Source organism: Melanotaenia boesemani, chromosome 5 (assembly GCF_017639745.1).
Source record: "Melanotaenia boesemani isolate fMelBoe1 chromosome 5, fMelBoe1.pri, whole genome shotgun sequence".
NCBI classification, from domain to species: Eukaryota; Metazoa; Chordata; class Actinopteri; order Atheriniformes; family Melanotaeniidae; genus Melanotaenia; species Melanotaenia boesemani.
The window spans coordinates 20037174-20060451 of NC_055686.1; the positions used below are offsets into that span (position 1 = coordinate 20037174).

Sequence of the window (23278 nt, forward strand, 5' to 3'; positions counted from 1 at the left end):
CTACAGACACCCCAACAACAACCACAGCTGACCCAACAACTACAGATGTCCCAACAACAACCACAGATGCCCCAACAACAACTACAGATGCCACAACAACAACCACAGCTGAACCAACAACTACAGTTGTCCCAACAACAACCACAGTTGAACCAATAACTGCAGATGCACCAACAACAACTACAGCTGAACTAACAACAATAACCACAGCTGAACCAACAACAACCACAGCTGGACCAACAACAACCACAGCTGAAGCAGCAACAACTACAGATGCCCCAACAACAACTACAGATGCCACAACAATAACCACAGCTGAACCAACAACAACCACCGCTGAGCGAACTACAACTACAGATGAACCAACAACTACTACAGATGCCCCAACAACAACCACAGCTGAACCAACAACTACAGTTGCCCCAACAACAACCAGAGTTGAACCAACAACTATAGATGCCACAACAACAACTAAAGATGCCACAACAATAACCACAGCTGAACCAAGAACAACTACAGTTGAACCAATAACAACCACAGCTGAACCAACAACAACTACAGATGCCCCAACAACAACCACAGCTGAACCAACAACTACAGTTGCCCCAACAACAACCACAGTTGAACCAACAACTACAGATGCCCCAACAACAACTACAGATGCCACAACAACAACCACAGCTGAACTAACAACAACCACAGCTGCACCAACAACAACTACAGATGCCCCAACAACAACCACAGCTGAAACAACAACAAATACAGGCTCCCCGACAACAACCACAGCTGAAACAACAACTACAGATGCCCCAATAACAACTACAGACACCCCAACAACAACCACAGCTGAACCAACAACTACAGATGCCCCAACAACAACCACAGATGCCCCAACAACAACTACAGATGCCACAACAACAACCACAGCTGAACCAACAACTACAGTTGTCCCAACAACAACCACAGTTGAACCAATAAGTGCAGATGCACCAACAACAACTACAGCTGAACTAACAACAACCACAGCTGCACCAACAACAACTACAGACACCCCAACAACAACTACAGATGGCCCAACAACATCCACCGCTGAGCGAAGTACAACCACAGATGCCCCAACAACTACTACAGATGCCCCAACAACAACCACAGCTGAACCAACAACTACAGTTGCCCCAACAACAACCACAGTTGAACCAACAACTACAGATGTCACAACAACAACTACAGATGCCACAACAATAACCACAGCTGAACCAACAACAACTACAGTTGAACCAATAACAGCCACAGCTGAACCAACAACAACTACAGATGCCCCAACAACAACCACAGCTGAAACAACAACTACAGTTGCCCCAACAACAACCACAGTTGAACCAACAACTACAGATGCCCCAACAACAACTACAGATGCCACAACAACAACCACAGCTGAACTAACAACAACCACAGCTGGACCAACAACTACAGATGCCCCAACAACAACCACAGCTGAAACAACAACAACTACAGGCTCCCCGACAACAACCACAGCTGAAACAACAACTACAGATGCCCCAATAACAACTACAGACACCCCAACAACAACCACAGCTGACCCAACAACTACAGATGTCCCAACAACAACCACAGATGCCCCAACAACAACTACAGATACCCCAACAACAACCACAGCTGAACCAACAACTACAGTTGCCGCAACAACAACCACAGTTGAAACAACAACTACAGATGCCACAACAACAACCACAGCTGAACTAACAACAACCACAGCTGGACCAACAACAACTACAGATGCCCCAACAACAACCACAGCTGAAACAACAACAACTACAGGCGCCCCGACAACAACCACAGCTGAACCAACAACTACAGATGCCCCAACAACAACTACAGACACCCCAACAACAACTACAGACACCCCAACAACAACTACAGATGCCCCAACAACAACCACAGATGCCCCAACAACAACCACAGATGCCCCAACAACAACTACAGATGCCACAACAACAACCACAGCTGAACCAACAACTACAGATGCCCCAACAACAACCACAGCTGAGCCAACAACTACAGATACCCCAACAACCACAGCTGAACCAACAACAACTACAGTTGTCCCAACAACAACCACAGCTGAGACAACAAGTACAGATGCCATAACAATAACCACAGCTGAACCAACGACTACAGATGCCACAACAATAACCACAGCTGAACCAAAAACAACTACAGATGCCCCAACAACAACCACAGCTGAACCAACAACTACAGTTGCCCCAACAACAACTACAGATGCCACAACAATAACCACAGTTGAACCAACAACCACTGCTGAACCAACAACTACATACGCCCCTACAAAAACCACAGCTGGACCAACAACAACCACAGCTGAACTAACAATTACAGATGCCCCAACAACAACCACAGTTGAACCAACAACAACCACAGCTGAAACAACAACTACAGATGCCATAACAATAACCACAACTGAACCAACAACTACAGATGCCACAACAATAAACACAGTTGAACCAACAACAACCACAGCTGAACCAACAACTACAGATGCCCCAACAACAAGTACGGATACCCCAACAACAACCACAGTTGAACCAACAACTACAGATGCCCCAACAACAACTATAGATGCCACAACAACAATCACAGCTGAACTAACAACAACCACAGCTGGACCAACAACTACTACAGATGCCCCAACAACAACCACAGATGCCCCAACAACAACTACAGATGCCACAACAACAACCACAGCTGAACCAACAACTACAGATGCCCCAACAACAACCACAGCTGAAACAACAACTACAGATGCCCCAACAACAACCACAGATGCCCCAACAACAACTACAGATGCCCCAACAACAACCACAGATTCCCCAACAACAACTACAGATGCCACAACAACAACCACAGCTGAACCAACAACTACAGATACCCCAACAACAACCACAGCTGAGCCAACAACTACAGATACCCCAACAACCACAGCTGAACCAACAACAAGTACAGTTGTCCCAACAACAACCACAGCTGAGACAACAACTACAGATGCCATAACAATAACCACAGCTGAACCAACGACTACAGATGCCACAACAATAACCACAGCTGAACCAAAAACAACTACAGATGCCCCAACAACAACCACAGCTGAACCAACAACTACAGTTGCCCCAACAACAACTACAGATGCCACAACAATAACCACAGTTGAACCAACAACCACTGCTGAACCAACAACTACATACGCCCCTACAACAACCACAGCTGGACCAACAACAACCACAGCTGAACTAACAATTACAGATGCCCCAACAACAACCACAGTTGAACCAACAACAACCACAGCTGAAACAACAACTACAGATGCCATAACAATAACCACAACTGAACCAACAACTACAGATGCCACAACAATAAACACAGTTGAACCAACAACAACCACAGCTGAACCAACAACTACAGATGCCCCAACAACAAGTACGGATACCCCAACAACAACCACAGTTGAACCAACAACTACAGATGCCCCAACAACAACTATAGATGCCACAACAACAATCACAGCTGAACTAACAACAACCACAGCTGGACCAACAACTACTACAGATGCCCCAACAACAACTACAGATGCCGCAACAACAACCACAGATGCCCCAACAACAACTACAGATGCCACAACAACAACCACAGCTGAAACAACAACTACAGATGCCCCAACAACAACCACAGCTAAAACAACAACTACAGATGCCCCAACAACAACCACAGATGCCCCAACAACAACTACAGATGCCCCAACAACAACCACAGATTCCCCAACAACAACTACAGATGCCACAACAACAACCACAGCTGAACCAACAACTACAGATGCCCCAACAACAACCACAGATGCCCCAACAACAACTACAGATGCCACAACAACAACCACAGCTGAAACAACAACTACAGATGCCCCAACAACAACCACAGCTAAAACAACAACTACAGATGCCCCAACAACAACCACAGATGCCCCAACAACAACTACAGATGCCCCAACAACAACCACAGATTCCCCAACAACAACTACAGATGCCACAACAACAACCACAGCTGAACCAACAACTACAGATACCCCAACAACAACCACAGCTGAGCCAACAACTACAGATACCCCAACAACCACAGCTGAACCAACAACAACTACAGTTGTCCCAACAACAACCACAGCTGAAACAACAACTACAGATGCCATAACAATAACCACAGCTGAACCAACGACTACAGATGCCACAACAATAACCACAGCTGAACCAAAAACAACTACAGATGCCCCAACAACAACCACAGCTGAACCAACAACTACAGATGCCCCAACAACAACTATAGATGCCACAACAACAATCACAGCTGAACTAACAACAACCACAGCTGGACCAACAACAACTACAGATGCCCAAACAACAACCACAGCTGAAACAACAACAACTACAGGCGCCCCGACAACAACCACAGCTGAACCAACAACTACAGATGCCCCAATAACAACTACAGACACCCCAACAACAACCACAGCTGAACCAACAACTACAGATGCCCCAACAACAACTACAGATACCCCAACAACAACCACAGCTGAACCAACAACTACAGTTGCCACAACAACAACCACAGCTGAACCAACAACAACCACAGCTGACACAACAACAACTACAGGCGCCCCAACAATAACCACAGCTGAACCAACAACTACAGATGCCCCAATAACAACTACAGATACCCCAACAACAACCACAGCTGAACCAACAACTACAGTTGCCCCATCAATAACCACAGTTGAACCAACAACTACAGATGCCCCAACAACAACTACAGATGCCACAACAACAACCACAGCTGAACTAACAACAACCACAGCTGGACCAACAACAACTACAGATGCCCCAACAACAACCAGAGCTGAAACAACAACAACTACAGACGCCCCGACAACAACGACAGCTGAACCAACAACTACAGATGCCCCAACAACAACTACAGACTCCCCAACAACAACCACAGCTGAAACAACAACTACAGATGCCCCAACAACAACCACAGATGCCCCAACAACAACTACAGATGCCCCAACAACAACCACAGATGCCCCAACAACAACTACAGATGCCACAACAACAACCACAGCTGAACTAACAACAACCACAGCTGGACCAACAACAACTACAGATGCCCCAACAACAACCACAGCTCAAACAACAATAACTACAGGCGCCCCGACAACAACGACAGCTGAACAACCAACAACTACAGACGCCCCAACAACAACTACAGATGCCACAACAACAACCACAGCTGAACTAACAACAACCACAGCTGGACCAACAACAACTACAGATGCCCCAACAACAACCAGAGCTGAAACAACAACAACTACAGACGCCCCGACAACAACGACAGCTGAACCAACAACTACAGATGCCCCAACAACAACTACAGACTCCCCAACAACAACCACAGCTGAAACAACAACTACAGATGCCCCAACAACAACCACAGATGCCCCAACAACAACTACAGATGCCCCAACAACAACCACAGATGCCCCAACAACAACTACAGATGCCACAACAACAACCACAGCTGAACTAACAACAACCACAGCTGGACCAACAACAACTACAGATGCCCCAACAACAACCACAGCTGAAATAACAATAACTACAGGCGCCCCGACAACAACGACAGCTGAACAACCAACAACTACAGATGCCCCAACAACAACTACAGACACCCCAACAACAACCACAGCTGAAACAACAACTACAGACACCCCAACAACAACCACAGCTGACACAACAACAACTACAGGCGCCCCAACAATAACCACAGCTGAACCAACAACTACAGATGCCCCAATAACAACTACAGATACCCCAACAACAACCACAGCTGAACCAACAACTACAGTTACCCCAACAATAACCACAGTTGAACCAACAACTACAGATGCCCCAACAACAACTACAGATGCCACAACAACAACCACAGCTGAACTAACAACAACCACAGCTGGACCAACAACAACTACAGATGCCCCAACAACAACCAGAGCTGAAACAACAACAACTACAGACGCCCCGACAACAACGACAGCTGAACCAACAACTACAGATGCCCCAACAACAACTACAGCTGAAACAACAACTACAGATGCCCCAACAACAACCACAGATGCCCCAACAACAACTACAGATGCCCCAACAACAACCACAGCTGAAACAACAATAACTACAGGCGCCCCGACAACAACGACAGCTGAACAACCAACAACTACAGATGCCCCAACAACAACTACAGACACCCCAACAACAACCACAGCTGAAACAACAACTACAGATGCCCCAACAACAACCACCGATGCCCCAACAACAACTACAGATGCCCCAACAACAACCACAGATTCCCCAACAACAACTACAGATGCCACAACAACAACCACAGCTGAACCAACAACTACAGATACCCCAACAACAACCACAGCTGAGCCAACAACTACAGATACCCCAACAACCACAGCTGAACCAACAACAACTACAGTTGTCCCAACAACAACCACAGCTGAAACAACAACTACAGATGCCATAACAATAACCACAGCTGAACCAACAACTACAGATGCCACAACAATAACCACAGCTGAACCAAAAACAACTACAGATGCCCCAACAACAACCACAGCTGAACCAACAACTACAGATGCCCCAACAACAACTACAGATGCCACAACAATAACCACAGCTGAACCAACAACCACTGCTGAACCAGCAACTACATACGCCCCTACAACAACCACAGCTGGACCAACAAACACTACAGATGCACAAACAACAACCACAGCTGAACTAACAATTACAGATGCCCCAACAACAACAACAGTTGAACCAACAACTACAGATGCCCCAACAACAACTACAGATGCCACAACAATAACCACAGCTGAACCAACAACAACCACAGCTGGACCAAAAACAACTACAGATGCCCCAACAACAATCACATCTGAACTAACAATTACAGATGCCCCAACAACAACCACAGCTGAACCAACAACTACAGCTGAACCAACAACAACCACAGCTGGACCAACAACAACTACAGATGCCCCAACAACAACCACAGCTGATCCAACAACAACTACAGATACCCCAACAACAACCGCAGCTGAAATAACAATTACAGATGCCCCAACAACAACCACAGTTGAACCAACAACTACAGATGCCCCAACAACAACCACAGTTGAACCAACAACAACGACAGCTGAACCAACAACAACTACAGAAACACCAATAACAATCACATCTGGACTAACATCAACAACAGCTTTCCCTATGACAAGCACTGCTGTTCCAACGACAAGTACAGTTACTCAAATAACGACAAAACGGGTGACTTTTAGATCTGCTGGAGAAACGTTCTCAATTGATTTGGGAAATGCATCATCTGAAGCATTCACTCATCGAGCTGAACTGTTAAAGTCAACAGTAAGTCTGGATTTCTTATTAGGCTAACCATAGCCAAATATATATGATATCCTTAAATTTGACATATGTTATAATTTTACAGTATTAGGTATTCCAGTACCCTTTTATTTCAAAATGCATACATCTGGCTATAGTAAAACATTGAGATTATTTTTTTCTATAGAAATCTGGGGTATATAGGTTATATTCTCAACATCTCTCTGCCAATGATACATTGTCAGATTAGGCATAACAACATGGTACATCAGTTTAAACTCTGCAAAAACCTGACAGTAAAGTAAATATGAAAGATAAAAGTGGTCTGAGAGGGATTGATTAAAGGCTGAAGCCAGTGTGTCCAAAACTACATGAAGAGAAAAGTTTTGTAAACATCTGATAACATTGTCACCAAACTCAAGATGCAGCCTTGTTTATCCATATTTAAGACACATGCTTGGATAACAGAAGGCTCGTTTGCTGATAAATGCTATAGAACAAACACATCTGTGGTTTCAAGGAATGGAAAATAGTGTGAGAATGTAATGTGTGATTTTAGAGGTTCGTGGTGGTCGGCAGATGAAACACACAAAGTCAGAGTGCTAGAATAAGTGTGTCAGGTTTATTCCCCGCAGCTCATGACACTCATCATTACATCTCAATGGGTTCAGCCTTATAAGCATAGCATAGCTTGCCCTACCTTTGACACGGACTGGAGAGCCAACAGTCCCGGTAGAGTGGCTTAGAAAACCCCGGCTGGGCGTTCGTATACGTAACCCGCAGCAGACTCTACCGAGATGTGGGATTTCCCCGTCTTTATACTTATTTAGAAAAAACACAACATCGCATGAGAGAGAGGATGGCCAGTCCTTTCCCACAGGCGAGGATGAGTCCTGAGATCCTGTCTTGTAAACATATTTACAAGACACCCTTTTCTCACCCTTCCAAAGATAGGCAGTTACACAGTTCCCAAAACAAGCAGAATAATATAACATGCAGGTGGTCACTTGGGAACAAGCAGTTATATAACACCAATAGTATACAGATGGTCATTTTAGGACACAAATTAGATATTCCCATATCATTCCACCTCTGGCCTAAAATGGCCTTAATTCATAAAACTTTCACCTTCCCAGATAACATCATCATCTTCAGTATGGCCAGGAGCATGTTGATACTCCTGGCAGATAGTATTGACCCAATGACACACGAAATCTAACAACTCCATTCGCGTGGCATATACATCATTGTGCACCCATCGATCTTGATTACTCCAGTGCATATAAGTGAACTGATCTACATCAGTATCTGTATCCACAGTTACATGATAACACATCGTTCCATAAGGTCCATCTTCTGCTAAAATATGTATGTGCATCATCTTAAGGCAGTGTGATATATGGTCCTAGACAATCGTTGTTTAATCCGGCGTATATAAAGACATGTTAATACATTGCATAGCGTCAACACACATAAAATAGCCACAAGAATCAATAATGGTGGAGCTACATATGTTCTAGCGGTGACAGACATTCCTGAAAAAATGTCCCACCAGTGATGAGCACTGTCCATCTCCACCATCTTTGCTGCATGCAAAACCTGTTCCCGGTTAACTAGAGTTGTTACTAAGGCACGGGTAACATTCTGAGAATGGCTAGACATAATATCTTTAAGATCACGGGAGCGAGACAGTGCACTTTGGAAACGCTCCAGAGAAATTCGCCATGGTAGGTGTAACACTTTCCACTGGACAGCCGTCAGATGAGATTCTGTGGTAAAGTTAGTCAACCTGTAAGTTACATTGTGCCAATGCCATAGGTGTAAACCTTTTAAACAACCTGAGAACGGTACAGTAGGCAACTGAGTATGGTTGTGAGTAGTAGCTACGCAAAGGGTGTTGGGGCCCACTTGCCATAGCATGTCGCTAGCTGGTTCTATATACCATTCACACAGTGCCGTGTCTCCTGTAAAGCATGGATTTCTATACCCTTTAGATAAGAGGCAGGCTTGGCCTCGATCAGTAGTTTCACAGTCCGTCAGGTCATACGTGTGATTGGTTTGGGGACTAAACCATTCACCGTGAGTTCTCAAAAACATATACTTATTATGTACGATCAATGGTAATACCTGAAACTTACAGATGGTGATTACTTGAGTAACATTCCACTGTATCCAACTTACTGTACACATGGTCATATTACATCGAGTCTGTTCAGGTTTTATTTGTAACCATAAAGCATCAGATATATCAAACAATCGTCTCCATTCATTTGGGTTAGGTGTAGTTATTACCCGTACAAACCTCTCCTCCTGTAGTCGGGAATATATCACCTGTAAACCACACACAGTTGCATCAATAGCTTTGGTTACATTTATTAAAACATCGGCAGTGTCATTAAACAATCTAGTTTGCCATTTCAACTGTTGTTGTAAAATGATTGCAGTCTCTTTTTGGGGTCCTATAGGGACCGGCATCCAGTTCCCCAGGCGATGAACGGCCTGGCTAGCTTTATTTCCAGTGTTGGGCAACATTGTCCAAGTGGTTTCTCCTGTTCGAACCACAGCGTGTGCTTTTTCCTGGCAGGTCGTCACCAGTGGAGCTGTATGATTTTTAATTACTAGTTCCTTTGGCAATGCGTCCACTGGGTAGATAAAAGGGTTAGTCCGATTATCTATGGTTGTAGCATTTCTTAACTGATAAATTGGCAATGTAACAGGCCTCATTGTTGTTGCGTTCCTCCAGCCCATTCGAAACTGAACCACTTCCTCCATCGACTGGTGGGGGGTCATCGCAGTGACAGTGAGGGCAGCTAGCAGCATGCCCCAGCAGGCAGCACCACCAGGTCTCAGGCGGGCCCTAGCGAGGATCCTTCTGCGTCCCCTCCTTATTGGATCTTCCGATCAACCTCCTCCACTCCCACTCAGACATCCACCAGGCACACCAGGCTGAAAGAGACACATGACTTCAGAAGAATATAGCACACAGCATTAGTCTTTTAAATCCAAATCCCCCTTGACCTCTAGTAGTAAACACCTGTGGTGTTGTTATTTCTTGCACCATTGTCATATTACATGGTTTTATTACCAGCTGAGCTATTTTGTCACCTTTAGTGACCACAAACGGTTCAGCAGCTATATTTACTTGTCAGGTCCAAAACCTGCTGAGCTGTGGCTCGCAGTGGAATTTAGCATCATTTTGTTTTTTCCACATTTTAACACTTTCGCACCATGACCATTTGAGTGAGTGGTGTCACTCCTTCTGCAAGGGGTCTGTTATTAATTTGTTTAACCACCTCTGGTAAATTGCGCTTCCAATTATCTAAACTATTATCACCTGAGGCTTTCCTCAGTGAGGATTTTAATAATCCATTTAGTCTTTCAATTAACTCATAACTCATCTACCTCTGCCAGAGCCACGATCACACAACTGGACTAAGTCAACCACTTACTGCAACCTATAACTGTCGCTCTGATACTATATATCATATAATTATACAATATTTGTATCCTTTGCACATCATTCAACATTCTGTATCATCTTTGCACATCCTTTATTTACATAGTCATCATCTTGCCACTGCACTTTATCTGCCAATCCACTCTGGATTTCTATCTTTATTTTATTTCTATTTTTATTCCACTTTTACTTCTATTTTTTATTCTGTCTAACCCTGCTGCTTGTGGGTGATATGGAATGTGATAAATCCATTCTACATGGTTTTCCCATAACGTTGCCTTTTGATTACTAAATTTACAGGGGTGAACTATCAATACTCCAGAATAAGTATCTACAGCAGTACATGCATATTTACAGTTCTGTGAGACTGGCAATGGTCCAGTAAAATCCATCTGCCAGATTTTCTAATTCTCTTATCATCCCTTGTACAGCAGAAGCAGGTCTGTCTACAGCATTTAACATTAATGTCAACACCAGGGGTCTGTAATGTGGAGGACTGGTTTTTATCAGCTGATCCCGTACTGATTTGGGCACATTCATATCAGCCCATGCATCAGCCGTTCCCAGAAACACTCCTGCCCTCATCATTAACTGAGCCATATCCTCAGTCTGGCGACGACGGGTCACTGGTTTTGCCTGATACCAGTCTAACCCTTCAGCCTCGTCCCAGACATCCTCATCCCACTTCATGGGATCCCAACTAGCATCCTCCCGTACCCGTGCAGCCACGGTACGGACTTTGGCAGGGTCAGTACGGCGGGGCGGTCTCCTCCGCATTTGCCACCGAGTCTGAGCCAATCCCACCAAAGCTTTGTTCAAACAGTGATTCAGTGCGTCTTTCTCTGCCTGCATTTTCATTACTTCTTGCCTGGCTAAAGACAGCTGTGTTTCCAACTGTTCTTTTTTCTCCTGCGATACACGCCATGCTGATGCACAAAACCACGCACGCCTCTGAATCCCCCCCAACGGGGATGTCGGAGGAACAACAATTTCTTTAAGCACAGGCAATGCAGCCGCTAGAGAGCCGTCCTTTACAGCATCTCCCCACGGCTCGGGACGACCACCGCCGTCCCGCAGACAGAGCGCAACTTCACTCCATTCGCCAGTCCAACCTGGCACATCAGATTGCTCCACGGCGGGAGGCTTCTTATTATGTTTCATAAACATTTCTGCAGCCACCAAATAACATCAATTACAATGTATTAATTGTTCGTGACGCCAATAATGTAATGTGTGATTTTAGAGGTTCGTGGTGGTCGGCAGATGAAACACACAAAGTCAGAGTGCTAGAATAAGTGTGTCAGGTTTATTCCCCGCAGCTCATGACACTCATCATTACATCTCAATGGGTTCAGCCTTATAAGCATAGCATAGCTTGCCCTACCTTTGACACGGACTGGAGAGCCAACAGTCCCGGTAGAGTGGCTTAGAAAACCCCGGCTGGGCGTTCGTATACGTAACCCGCAGCAGACTCTACCGAGATGTGGGATTTCCCCGTCTTTATACTTATTTAGAAAAAACACAACATCGCATGAGAGAGAGGATGGCCAGTCCTTTCCCACAGGCGAGGATGAGTCCTGAGATCCTGTCTTGTAAACATATTTACAAGACACCCTTTTCTCACCCTTCCAAAGATAGGCAGTTACACAGTTCCCAAAACAAGCAGAATAATATAACATGCAGGTGGTCACTTGGGAACAAGCAGTTATATAACACCAATAGTATACAGATGGTCATTTTAGGACACAAATTAGATATTCCCATATCAGAGAAATGTTGGGATTATACGCTGTGGATGCTGGGTTGTACAAATTACATAAATAAATTTGTCTTAAAGAACAAGTCCTTAAAAGAAGGCACACACTTAATGTTTCTTTTTTTTCTTATCTTTTTTTCTGCAGCTTCAACCTCTTTACCAAAACACATTTGATTCATTCAACTCCTTGACAGTGGTTTCATTCAGGTAACTTTTTATGATTAATATGTTAAAGTCTTAAGGTTGTTCATCATGGAATTGTACAAATAAAATAATATTCTATTTCTGTTGCAGCAATGGGTCAATTATAAACAACATGGATCTTGGATTTGCATCAACATCTCTTCCTAATAACACTCAAATTGCAAGTGTTTTGATTGGAGTGGCTTCTAACACCACAACCTTTAACATTGACATCAATAACATTTCTGTGGATGGATCACGTGAGCAAAACTTCATGTAGTATTATAACGAATCTCCAAAATTGCAATAAAAGTTTGTGAACTTTATTCCTTGTTTTATTTTTCTTAACATGTACAGAGGTATCAGCAACTACAGCTGAACCAACAACTACAGATGCTCCAACGACAACTACAGATACCCCATTAACAACCACAGCTGAAACAACAACTACAGATGCCACAACAATAAACACAGCTGAACCAACAACTACAGATACCCCAACAACAACCACAGCTGAACCAACAACAACTACAGATGCCCCAACAACAACCACAGCTGAAACAACAACAACTACAGGCGCCCCGACAACAACCACAGCTGAACCAACAACTACAGATGCCCCAACAACAACTACAGATACCCCAACAACAACCACAGCTAAAACAACAACTACAGATGCCACAACAATAACCACACCTGAACCAACAACTACAGATGCCCCAACAACAAGCACAGCTAAACCAACAACTACAGATGCCCCAACAACAAGTACAGATACCCCAACAACAACCACAGCTGAACCAACAACTACAGATGCCCCAACAACAAGTACAGATACCCCAACAACAACCACAGTTGAACCAACAACTACAGATGCCCCAACAACAACTATAGATGCCACAACAACAATCACAGCTGAACTAACAACAACCACAGCCGGACCAACAACAACTACAGATGCCCCAACAACAACCACAGCTGAAACAACAACAACTACAGGCGCCCCGACAACAACCACAGCTGAACCAACAACTACAGATGCCCCAATAACAACTACAGACACCCCAACAACAACCACAGCTCAACCAACAACTACAGATGCCCCAACAACAACTACAGAGGCCACAACAACAACCACAGCTGAACCAACAACAACGACAGCTGACACAACAACAACTACAGGCGCCCCAACAATAACCACAGCTGAACCAACAACTACAGATGCCCCAATAACAACTACAGATACCCCAACAACAACCACAGCTGAACCAACAACTACAGTTGCCCCAACAACAACCACAGTTGAACCAACAACTATAGATGCCACAACAACAACCACAGCTGAAACAACAACAACTACAGGTGCCCCGACAACAACGACAGGTGAACCAACAACTACAGATGCCCCAACAACAACTACAGACACCCCAACAACAACCACAGCTGAAACAACAACTACAGATGCCCCAACAACAACCACAGATGCCCCAACAACAACTACAGATGCCCCAACAACAACCACAGATGCCCCAACAACAACTACAGATGCCACAACAACAACCACAGCTGAACCAACAGCTACAGTTGTCCCAACAACAACCACAGTTGAACCAATAACTGCAGATGCACCAACAACAACTACAGCTGAACTAACAACAATAACCACAGCTGAACCAACAACAACTACAGATGACCCAACAACAACCACAGCTGAACCAACAACTACATTTGCCCCAACAACAACCACAGTTGAACCAACAACTACAGATGCCCCAACCACAACTACAGATGCCAAAACAATAACCACAGCTGAACCAACAACAACCACAGTTGAACCAACAACAACCACAGCTGAACCAACAACAACTACAGATGCCCCAACAACAACCACAGCTGAAACAACAACAACTTCAGGCGCCCCAACAACAACCACAGTTGAAACAACAACTACAGATGCCCCAACAACAACTACAGATGCCACAACAACAACCACAGCTGAACTAACAACAACCACAGCTGGACCAACAACAACTACAGATGCCCCAACAACAACCACAGCTGAAACAACAACTACAGGCGCCCTGACAACAACCACAGCTGACCCAACAACTACAGATGCCCCAATAACAACTACAGATACCCCAACAACAACCACAGCTGAACCAACAACTATAGATGCCACAACAATAACCACAGCTGAAACAACAACTACAGATGAACCGACAACTACAAATACCCCAACAACAAACACAGCTGAACCAACAACTACATACGCCCCGACAACAACCACAGTTGAACCAACAACTACAGATTCCCCAACAACAACTACAGATACCCCAATAACAACCACAGCTGAAACAACAACTACAGAAGCCCCAACAACTACCACAGCTGAACGAACAACTACTACAAATGCCACAACAATAACCACAGCTGAACCAACAACTATAGATGCCACAACAATCACTGCAGCTGAACCAACAACTACAGATGCCCCAACAATATCCACAGCTGAAACAACAACAACTACAGGCGCCCCGACAACGACAGCTGAACCAACAACTACAGATGCCCCAATAACAACTAGAGATATCCCATCAACAACCACAGCTGAACCAACAACTACAGATGCCCCAACAACAACCACAGTTACACCAACAGCAACCACAGCTGAAACAACAACTACAGATGCCACAACAATAACCACAGCTGAACCAGCAACTACAGATGCCCCAATAACAACTACAGATACCCCAACAACAACCACAGCTGAACCAACAACTATAGATGCCACAACAATAACCGCAGCTGAACCAACAACTGCAGATGCCCCAACAACAACCACAGCTAAAACAACAACAACAGGCGCTCCGACAACAACGACAGCTGAACCAACAACTACAGATGCCCCAATAACAACTAGAGATATCCCATCAACAACCACAGCTGAACCAACAACTACAGATGCCCCAACAACAACCGCAGCTGAACAAACAACTACAGATGCCCCAACAACAACCACAGTTGAACCAACAACAACCACAGCTGAATCAACAACAACTACACATGCCCCAACAACAACCACAGCTGAACCAACAACTACTACAGGTAGCCCAACAACAACGACAGCAGAACCAACAACAACTACAGATAACCCAACAACACGCGCACCTGATCCAACAACAACCACAGTCGTCACAACAACAACCACAGTTGAACCAATGACAACAACAGTTGAACCATCAACAACTACAGACAACCCACCAACAACCTCAGCTGAACCAACAACTACAGATGCACCAACAACAACCACAGTTGAACCAACAACAACCACAGCTGAACAAACAACAACTTCACATAATCCAACAACAAATATAGATACCCCAACACCAACCACTGCTGAACTAACATCAACTACAGATAACCCAACAACAACAACAACTGAACCAACAACAACTACAGATGCCCCAACAACAACCACAGCTGAACCAACAGTAATTACAGATAGCCCAACAACAACCACAGCTGAACCAACAACTACAGATGCCCCAACAACAACCACAGCTGAACCAACAACTACAGATGCCCCATCAACAACTACAGATGCCCCAACAACAACGACAGCTGAACCAACAATAACTACAGATGTCCCAACAACAACCACAGCTGAACCAACAAATACAGATGCCCAAACAACAACCACAGCTGAACCAACAACTACAGATGCCCCAACAACAACCGCAGCTGAAGCAAACACTACAGATACCCCAACAACAACCACAGCTGAACCAACAACTACAAGTCCCTCAATAATAACAACTGCCGGACCAACAGTAACCATTGGTGAACAAACAACAAATTCAGATGTACTAACAACAACCGTAGGTGCATCAACAACCACTACAGAAGCACCAACAACAATCACATCTGAACTAACATCAACAACAGCTTTCCCTATGACAAGCACTGCTGTTCCAACGAGAAGTACAGTTACTCAAACAACGACAAAACGGGTGACTTTTAGATCTGCTGGAGAAACGTTCTCAATTGATTTGGGAAATGCATCATCTGAAGCATTCACTCATCGAGCTGAACTGTTAAAGTCAACAGTAAGTCTGGATTTCTTTTTAGGCTAACCATAGCCAAATATATATGATATCCTTAAATTTGACATATGTTATAATTTTACAGTATTAGGTATTCCAGTACCCTTTTATTTCAAAATGCATACATCTGGCTATAGTAAAACATTGAGATTAGTTTTTTCTATAGAAATCTGGGGTATATAGGTTATATTCTCAACATCTCTCTGCCAATGATACATTGTCAGATTAGGCATAACAACATGGTACATCAGTTTAAACTCTGCAAAAACCTGACAGTAAAGTAAATATGAAAGATAAAAGTGGTCTGAGAGGGACTGATTAAAGGCTGAAGCAAGCGTGTCCAAAACTACATGAAGAGAAAGGTTTTGCAAACATCTGATAACATTGTCACCAAACTCAAGATGCAGCCTTGTTTATCCATATTTAAGACACATGCTTGGATAGCAGAAGGCTCGTTTGCTGATAAATGTTATAGAATAAACACATCTGTGGTTTCAAGTAATTGAAAATAGTGTGAGAAATGTTGGGATTATACGCTGTGGATGCTGGGTTGTACAAATTACATAAATAAATTTGTCTTAAAGAACAAGTCCTTAAAAGAAAGCACACACTTAATTTTTCTTTTTTTTCTTATCGTTTTTTCTGCAGCTTCAACCTCTTTACCAAAACACATTTGCTTCATTCAACACCTTGACAGTGGTTTCATTCAGGTAACTTTTTATGATTTAATATGTTAAAGTCTTAAGGTTGTTCATCATGGAATTGTACAAATAAAGTAATATTCTATTTCTTTTGCAGCAATGGCTCAATTATAAACAACATGGATCTTGGATTTGCATCAACATCTCTTCCTAATAACACTCAAATTGCAAGTGTTTTGATTGGAGTGGCTTCTAACATCACAACCTTTAACATTGACATCAATAACATTTCTGTGGATGGATCACGTGAGCAAAACCTCCTGTAGTTTTATCACGAATCTCCAAAATTGCAATAAAAGTTTGTGAACTTTATTCCTTGTTTTATTTTTCTTAACATGTACAGAAGTATCAGCAACTACAGCTGAACCAACAACAACTACAGCTGCCCCTACAACAACCACAGCTGAACCAACAACTACAGTTGCCCCAACAACAGCCACAGTTCAACCAACAACTACAGATGCCCCAACAACAACTACAGATACCCCAACAACAACCACAGCTGAACCAACAACTACAGATGCCCCAACAACTACTACAGATGCCCCTACAACAACCTCACCTGCGCAGACAGCGACTACAGCTGCACCAACAACAACCACAATTGCCCCAACAACGATAACTGCACTAACAACAACCACAACTGCATTGACAATGACTACAGAAACATCAACAATAACCACAGCTGCCCCAACAACTATAGATAAATCAACAACCTCAGCTGCATTGACAATGACTACAGATGCATCAACAATAACCACAAATGGATCAACAACTACACCTTCACAAACAATACCTACAGATGCACAAACAACCACAGCTAAACCAACAGCAATTACAGCTGCCCCTACAACAACCACGACTGAACCAACAACAATAAAAACTGCAGCAACAACAATCACAGCTGCACCAACATCAACCACAGCAGTCCCTGCAACATCTACAGCTGCCCCAACAACTGTAGCTGCACTAACAACAACTAAAGTTCCCCCATCAACCCCAACAGTTGCACTGTCCACCACTACTACCACAACTGTAGCTCCACCACCTGTATTCATTCTTACAGCAACTTTGGTTCAACCATTTGTTCAAGAACTCAATAATAAAGAAAGCCAACAGTTTAAGGAACTTGAAAAACAAGTGGTAGTTGTGGTGAGTAAATAACATTTTCATTTGTACATCACAACAGTTTACATTTGCCATTAAACTCATTTAAGGCAAGATTTGTTATATTTTTTCATTTGATTACTTCCCACAGTATGATATCATCTACCGGGCTAGATACGGCTTGCTCTTCATCCGCAGTTTTGTCATTGCTTTTAGGTAAGGTTTTATATCCAACAATCACAATTATTACATTTATCCATGTTCAGTGATATTTATATTAGTTAATTATTTTATCAAAAATTAAAGACATAGAAGTACACACCTTTGTAAGTTTTCACATTTTTTCTTAAATTTAATTTTATATATTTGTTTGTTTATTGCAGACCAGCTGTAGCCAGAACACGATCAGATAATACTGAAGCAGAGGTGGGGGTTGAGTTCAATAAAACGGCATCAGCTGCTGAAATCCCAACTACTGAACAGGTTCAAGAAACTTTAGTGCAGGCTGTAACTAATGTCAGCACAAACTTCAATATTACATTTGAAAGCGACTCTATTCAAGTAATACGTAAGTACACAGCTGCCGAAAACCGTTTCACATAATTTACAATTAATTTACATCTGACTTTTCATGTGTATGTGTGTGTGTGTGTGTGTGTGTGAATGTTTGCCATTTCTACACTGATATCTTCCAGTGATTCAATCTGGAAAATGTTTATATTAAAGTAAATAGGAAAAAGTACTTAAATTTTTATTCGCTGTGTATGGTACAAGTAAACAGAATTTTTACCTCTATGTATTTTTAAAGATTATTTAATTTTTTTTTCTGTATTATTCTCTCTGTTTTTAAATCAATATTTCATCATTTTTCATAGGAACACCTTTTACCAATTCAACAACTGCAGCGCCCATATCAAATTCTACAGCTACTGCAAATGATACTACAGCAACTGCAGCAACAACTACAGCAATTACAGCTACAACGACAAATTCTACAGCTACTGCAAATTCAACTACAGCAATTACATCTATAACTGCTGTGATAGATACATCCACAACTTCTACAACCACCATATCTACCACAACTATTGCAACTACTACAACTGTGGAGGCAATAACAACAAGACGGGTGACTTTTAGATCTGCTGGAGAAACATTCACAATTGATTTGGCAAATCCATCATCTCAAGCATTTACGAATCGAGCTGAATTGTTAAAGTCAACAGTAAGTCTAGATCTTTTTTATTCTGACCACAGCCAAATGTATATGCTATCCTTAAAATCTTACAGTATTGGTAGTTCAGTACCTTTCTAATTTGAATGAAGTATGGTTAGAATAAATATTGAGATTTTTATGTCAATAGAAATCTAGATTATATAGATTATAATCTCAACATTTCTCTGCCAAGGATACATGGTCAGATCAGGCATAACAACTAAGTGTCAATACCATGTTAAGCAACTTTATCAGTCCATACTCTGCCTAAACCCAACAGAAGAATAAAAATGAAAGATTAAAGTGGTCTGAAAAGGCTTGACTAAAGGCTGAAGCCATTGTGTCCGAAAGTACATGAAGAGAAAAATGTGGCAACTGTGGAGTCTTTGTTGTACAAATAACATAATTTATTTAGTCTAAAAGAACAAGTCCTTAAAAGCAAGCACACACACTTAATGTTTCTTTTTCTTTTTATTCATTTCCACAGCTTAAACCTCTTTACCAAAACACATTTGCTTCATTCCGCTCTTTGACAGTGGTGTCATTCAGGTAACTTGTTTATGATTTGACATGATGAGATCTTAAGGTTGTTCATCATAGAATTGTTCAAATAAAATAATATTTTACTTATTTTGCAGCAATGGCTCAATCATCAACAACATGGATCTTGGATTTGCATCAACATCTCTTCCTAGTAACACTGAAATTGCAAATGTTTTGATCAAAGCGGCTTCTAACATCACAGCTTTTAACATTGACATCAACAATATCTCTGTGGATGGATCACGTAAGCAAAACCTCATGTAGTTTTATCATGAATCTACAAAAATGTAAAAATAGTTTGCTAAATTTTTGCTTTCTTTCCTTTTCTTAACATGTACAGAAGTATCAAGCGGAGTAAGCCACAAGATCAGTCTCATTGCTGCATCCTGCATGGTGCTGTTGTCATGGTTACTCTCAAGCCAGCAATAGCACATCAGCTGATGTAGAAAATATCAGGAATTATCGACTTTTGCTAGAAGAAGAATTGTGTTGCTAATACACATCATGTAACCCTTAACAGCCCAAACCTTTCTTTGTTTTCTAGCCTGACAGCCCTGGTGTCAAATCATTGAAGAAAACTTTTAAGCGCAAATGAAGGAGATATTTTTATATAATTAAAAATGAATTAAGCTATCTGAGCGTTTGTATACAAAGAATTATTATATGTACTTATTTAAAGAATGATTGTTTTATGGTAATGTAATCTATGTAGAAAACTTTTAAGCACAAATGAAGGAGTTATATTTCTATAATTAAAAATTAATTAAGCTATCTTAAGGAAGAATCATTATATGTATTTATTTAAAGAATGATTGTTTTATGGTAATGTAATTTATAATAATTTAAATTCAACTTAAAGCTGAGCTTCCAACAGCTTGATGACACTTTTTTCATGCAAATCCTGCATTGTCACTTAATGAATATTATGTAAATGTAAGGTGTCAGAATGATTTCATATATGCTATAATATATTTAATTAGTTTTCAATTGTACACATATTTATATTATGCAAACACAGTATTCTGTTACACTTCTTTTATTTCTGTATTAATTTAGTGTACACACTAAGTCATAAAAAACTGTAAAAGTGCATGGCACTGCACTGGGGATCCTATAAAGTCTCTAAAACAGACAAAACATTGTTGTTTCTTTCTTTAAGGGGGCGGTCATGTTTTATCTGGGAGGGAAAAAAAATAATTTAATAATGTAATTCATAATAATTTAAAGTCAGCTTAAAGCTGAGCTCCCAACAAATTCTTATGACGACACTTTTCATGTAAATCCTGCATTGTTATTAACTGAATATGTTCAAGCTGTCCAGTTGTCTAGGCGAGATCACACAGTCAGATTAACATATCCAGAAGCCATGAGCTGTAACAAAATTATGTCATGAATAAAATGTAAAGTGTCTGAAAGATACCAAATGCTTATCTAATTAGTTTTAACTTGTACACATTTAATTTATGCAAATACAGTATTCTGTTACTCTTCCTTTGTTTCTGTATTAATGTAGTATTAACGCCAAGTCTTTAAAAAATTGTAAAAGTGTATGACACTGCACTGGAGATTAAAACATTTTCTGTTCTACCTTGTGTTCTAGTTTAGTTTTTTGTTATTAAAACCTTGTTCGTGCACCCTCGTAGGCTGGCATTTGGGTCCACACCTCATTCACGCATCAACCTTGACAGGTTGACTCAGAAACACATTCAAAAACTACCATACCAGTAATTAACATGGAACCGGCTTCTTGAAAAGTTAGAAAGATGATAAAAGTAAACGATCTGAGCTCAGTGAACATAATGAAAAAAAATGTATTTCATCACTTTCTTACATCACATTGCACTGTTATTTAGTAGTTTATTTTAAAGCTAATTACAATATTCCTGTAAATCTATGGAAGTTGACATAATACTTAAATCTAAACTATGATGACTAAAGCTAAGTTTGTGGTCATCAGTCTCAGTGTGTGATTTTCTTTAGTAGTGCACATACTGATTGTGTAACTTGTCAAGCTCTGCATGACTAATGTGTTTGAAAAATGGAAGAGCTTGAGATAATAGTGTGTGAGCAGGACAGTTTCTTATAGGAATCAATAAATCATCAAAACACAAGAAGATAAAATAATTGCAAATATAATTCATTGTGGATATATAAGATGAAATCATGTGGTTATTTATGTATGTAATGATGCAAAATTGGATAAAAAATGGATTAGATTTATATAGTGCTTTTCAAGGCACCCAAAGCACTGTACAGTAAATCCATTACTCATACACTCCTCATTCATACTTGGTAATGATCAGTTGCGTGTGTAGCCACTGCTATCCCAGGGCAAACTGACGGAAACCTGAGATGCCTGAGGATTAGAATAGGTAGAAACAAAAGACACATCGGCGAATCATAAAAACCAACAGGTACTTACATTACAAGTAAATGATGAAAAACACTCAATGAACAGCAATAAAGAGTGATTGATTTTGCAGTAGGAGCAAACAGGAAAAGGAACAGATCGAATACAGGTCTGTTGCGACCTTTCTGGTTCGTGATGCCATTTTGATGTAAACTACTTGAAGCAGATGATGTGACAAAAAATTAGTCGGAGGAAAAAGAGCTCTGGACGTCAACTTGATTAATAAAAAAAACAATATTTATTAAAAAAGTGACATCTTAA

At 41.8% G+C, this 23278-nt stretch overlaps 3 protein-coding genes and 1 long non-coding RNA gene across 4 annotated transcripts; all 4 read left to right on the top strand.

Moving 5' to 3' along the window:
• Positions 1 to 1307: 1307 nt before the first annotated feature.
• On the top strand, positions 1308 to 1976 carry LOC121639245 (integumentary mucin C.1-like; the record flags this gene model as incomplete). The annotated part of the gene is made up of 1 exon (XM_041984408.1): positions 1308 to 1976. A coding segment is annotated over one exon (669 nt), but the record flags the coding sequence as incomplete, so codon positions are not given.
• Positions 1977 to 3860: 1884 nt separating this feature from the next.
• LOC121639263 (mucin-5AC-like) lies at positions 3861 to 6644 on the top strand (the record flags this gene model as incomplete). Its single annotated transcript, XM_041984423.1, has 2 exons — positions 3861 to 4694; positions 6144 to 6644. Coding segments are annotated over 2 exons (1335 nt in total), but the record flags the coding sequence as incomplete, so codon positions are not given.
• Positions 6645 to 7202: 558 nt separating this feature from the next.
• On the top strand, positions 7203 to 13185 carry LOC121639246. The gene is made up of 3 exons (XR_006010144.1): positions 7203 to 7562; positions 12897 to 12958; positions 13046 to 13185. It is a non-coding gene; the product is annotated as an uncharacterized LOC121639246 (long non-coding RNA).
• A 3427-nt stretch (positions 13186 to 16612) lies between these two features.
• On the top strand, positions 16613 to 21870 carry LOC121639394 (integumentary mucin C.1-like). Its single transcript, XM_041984589.1, has 11 exons — positions 16613 to 17043; positions 17689 to 17750; positions 17839 to 17987; positions 18085 to 18118; positions 18578 to 18893; positions 19000 to 19064; positions 19232 to 19416; positions 19724 to 20073; positions 20552 to 20613; positions 20703 to 20851; positions 20948 to 21870. Exons 1-11 carry the CDS (start codon positions 16891 to 16893, stop codon positions 21034 to 21036), a joined length of 1614 nt encoding a protein of 537 aa, XP_041840523.1. The 5' UTR covers positions 16613 to 16890; the 3' UTR covers positions 21037 to 21870.
• Positions 21871 to 23278: the final 1408 nt, after the last annotated feature.

Bases quoted from the DNA above. Each gene is read 5' to 3' on its own strand.
- LOC121639394 (XM_041984589.1), top strand. From the start codon at position 16,891: ATGACAAGCACTGCTGTTCCAACGAGAAGTACAGTTACTCAAACAACG. The intron at 19,417-19,723 runs GTAAGTACACAG...CATTTTTCATAG, and splicing joins CGACTCTATTCAAGTAATAC to GAACACCTTTTACCAATTCA. The intron at 20,614-20,702 runs GTAACTTGTTTA...CTTATTTTGCAG, and splicing joins TTGACAGTGGTGTCATTCAG to CAATGGCTCAATCATCAACA.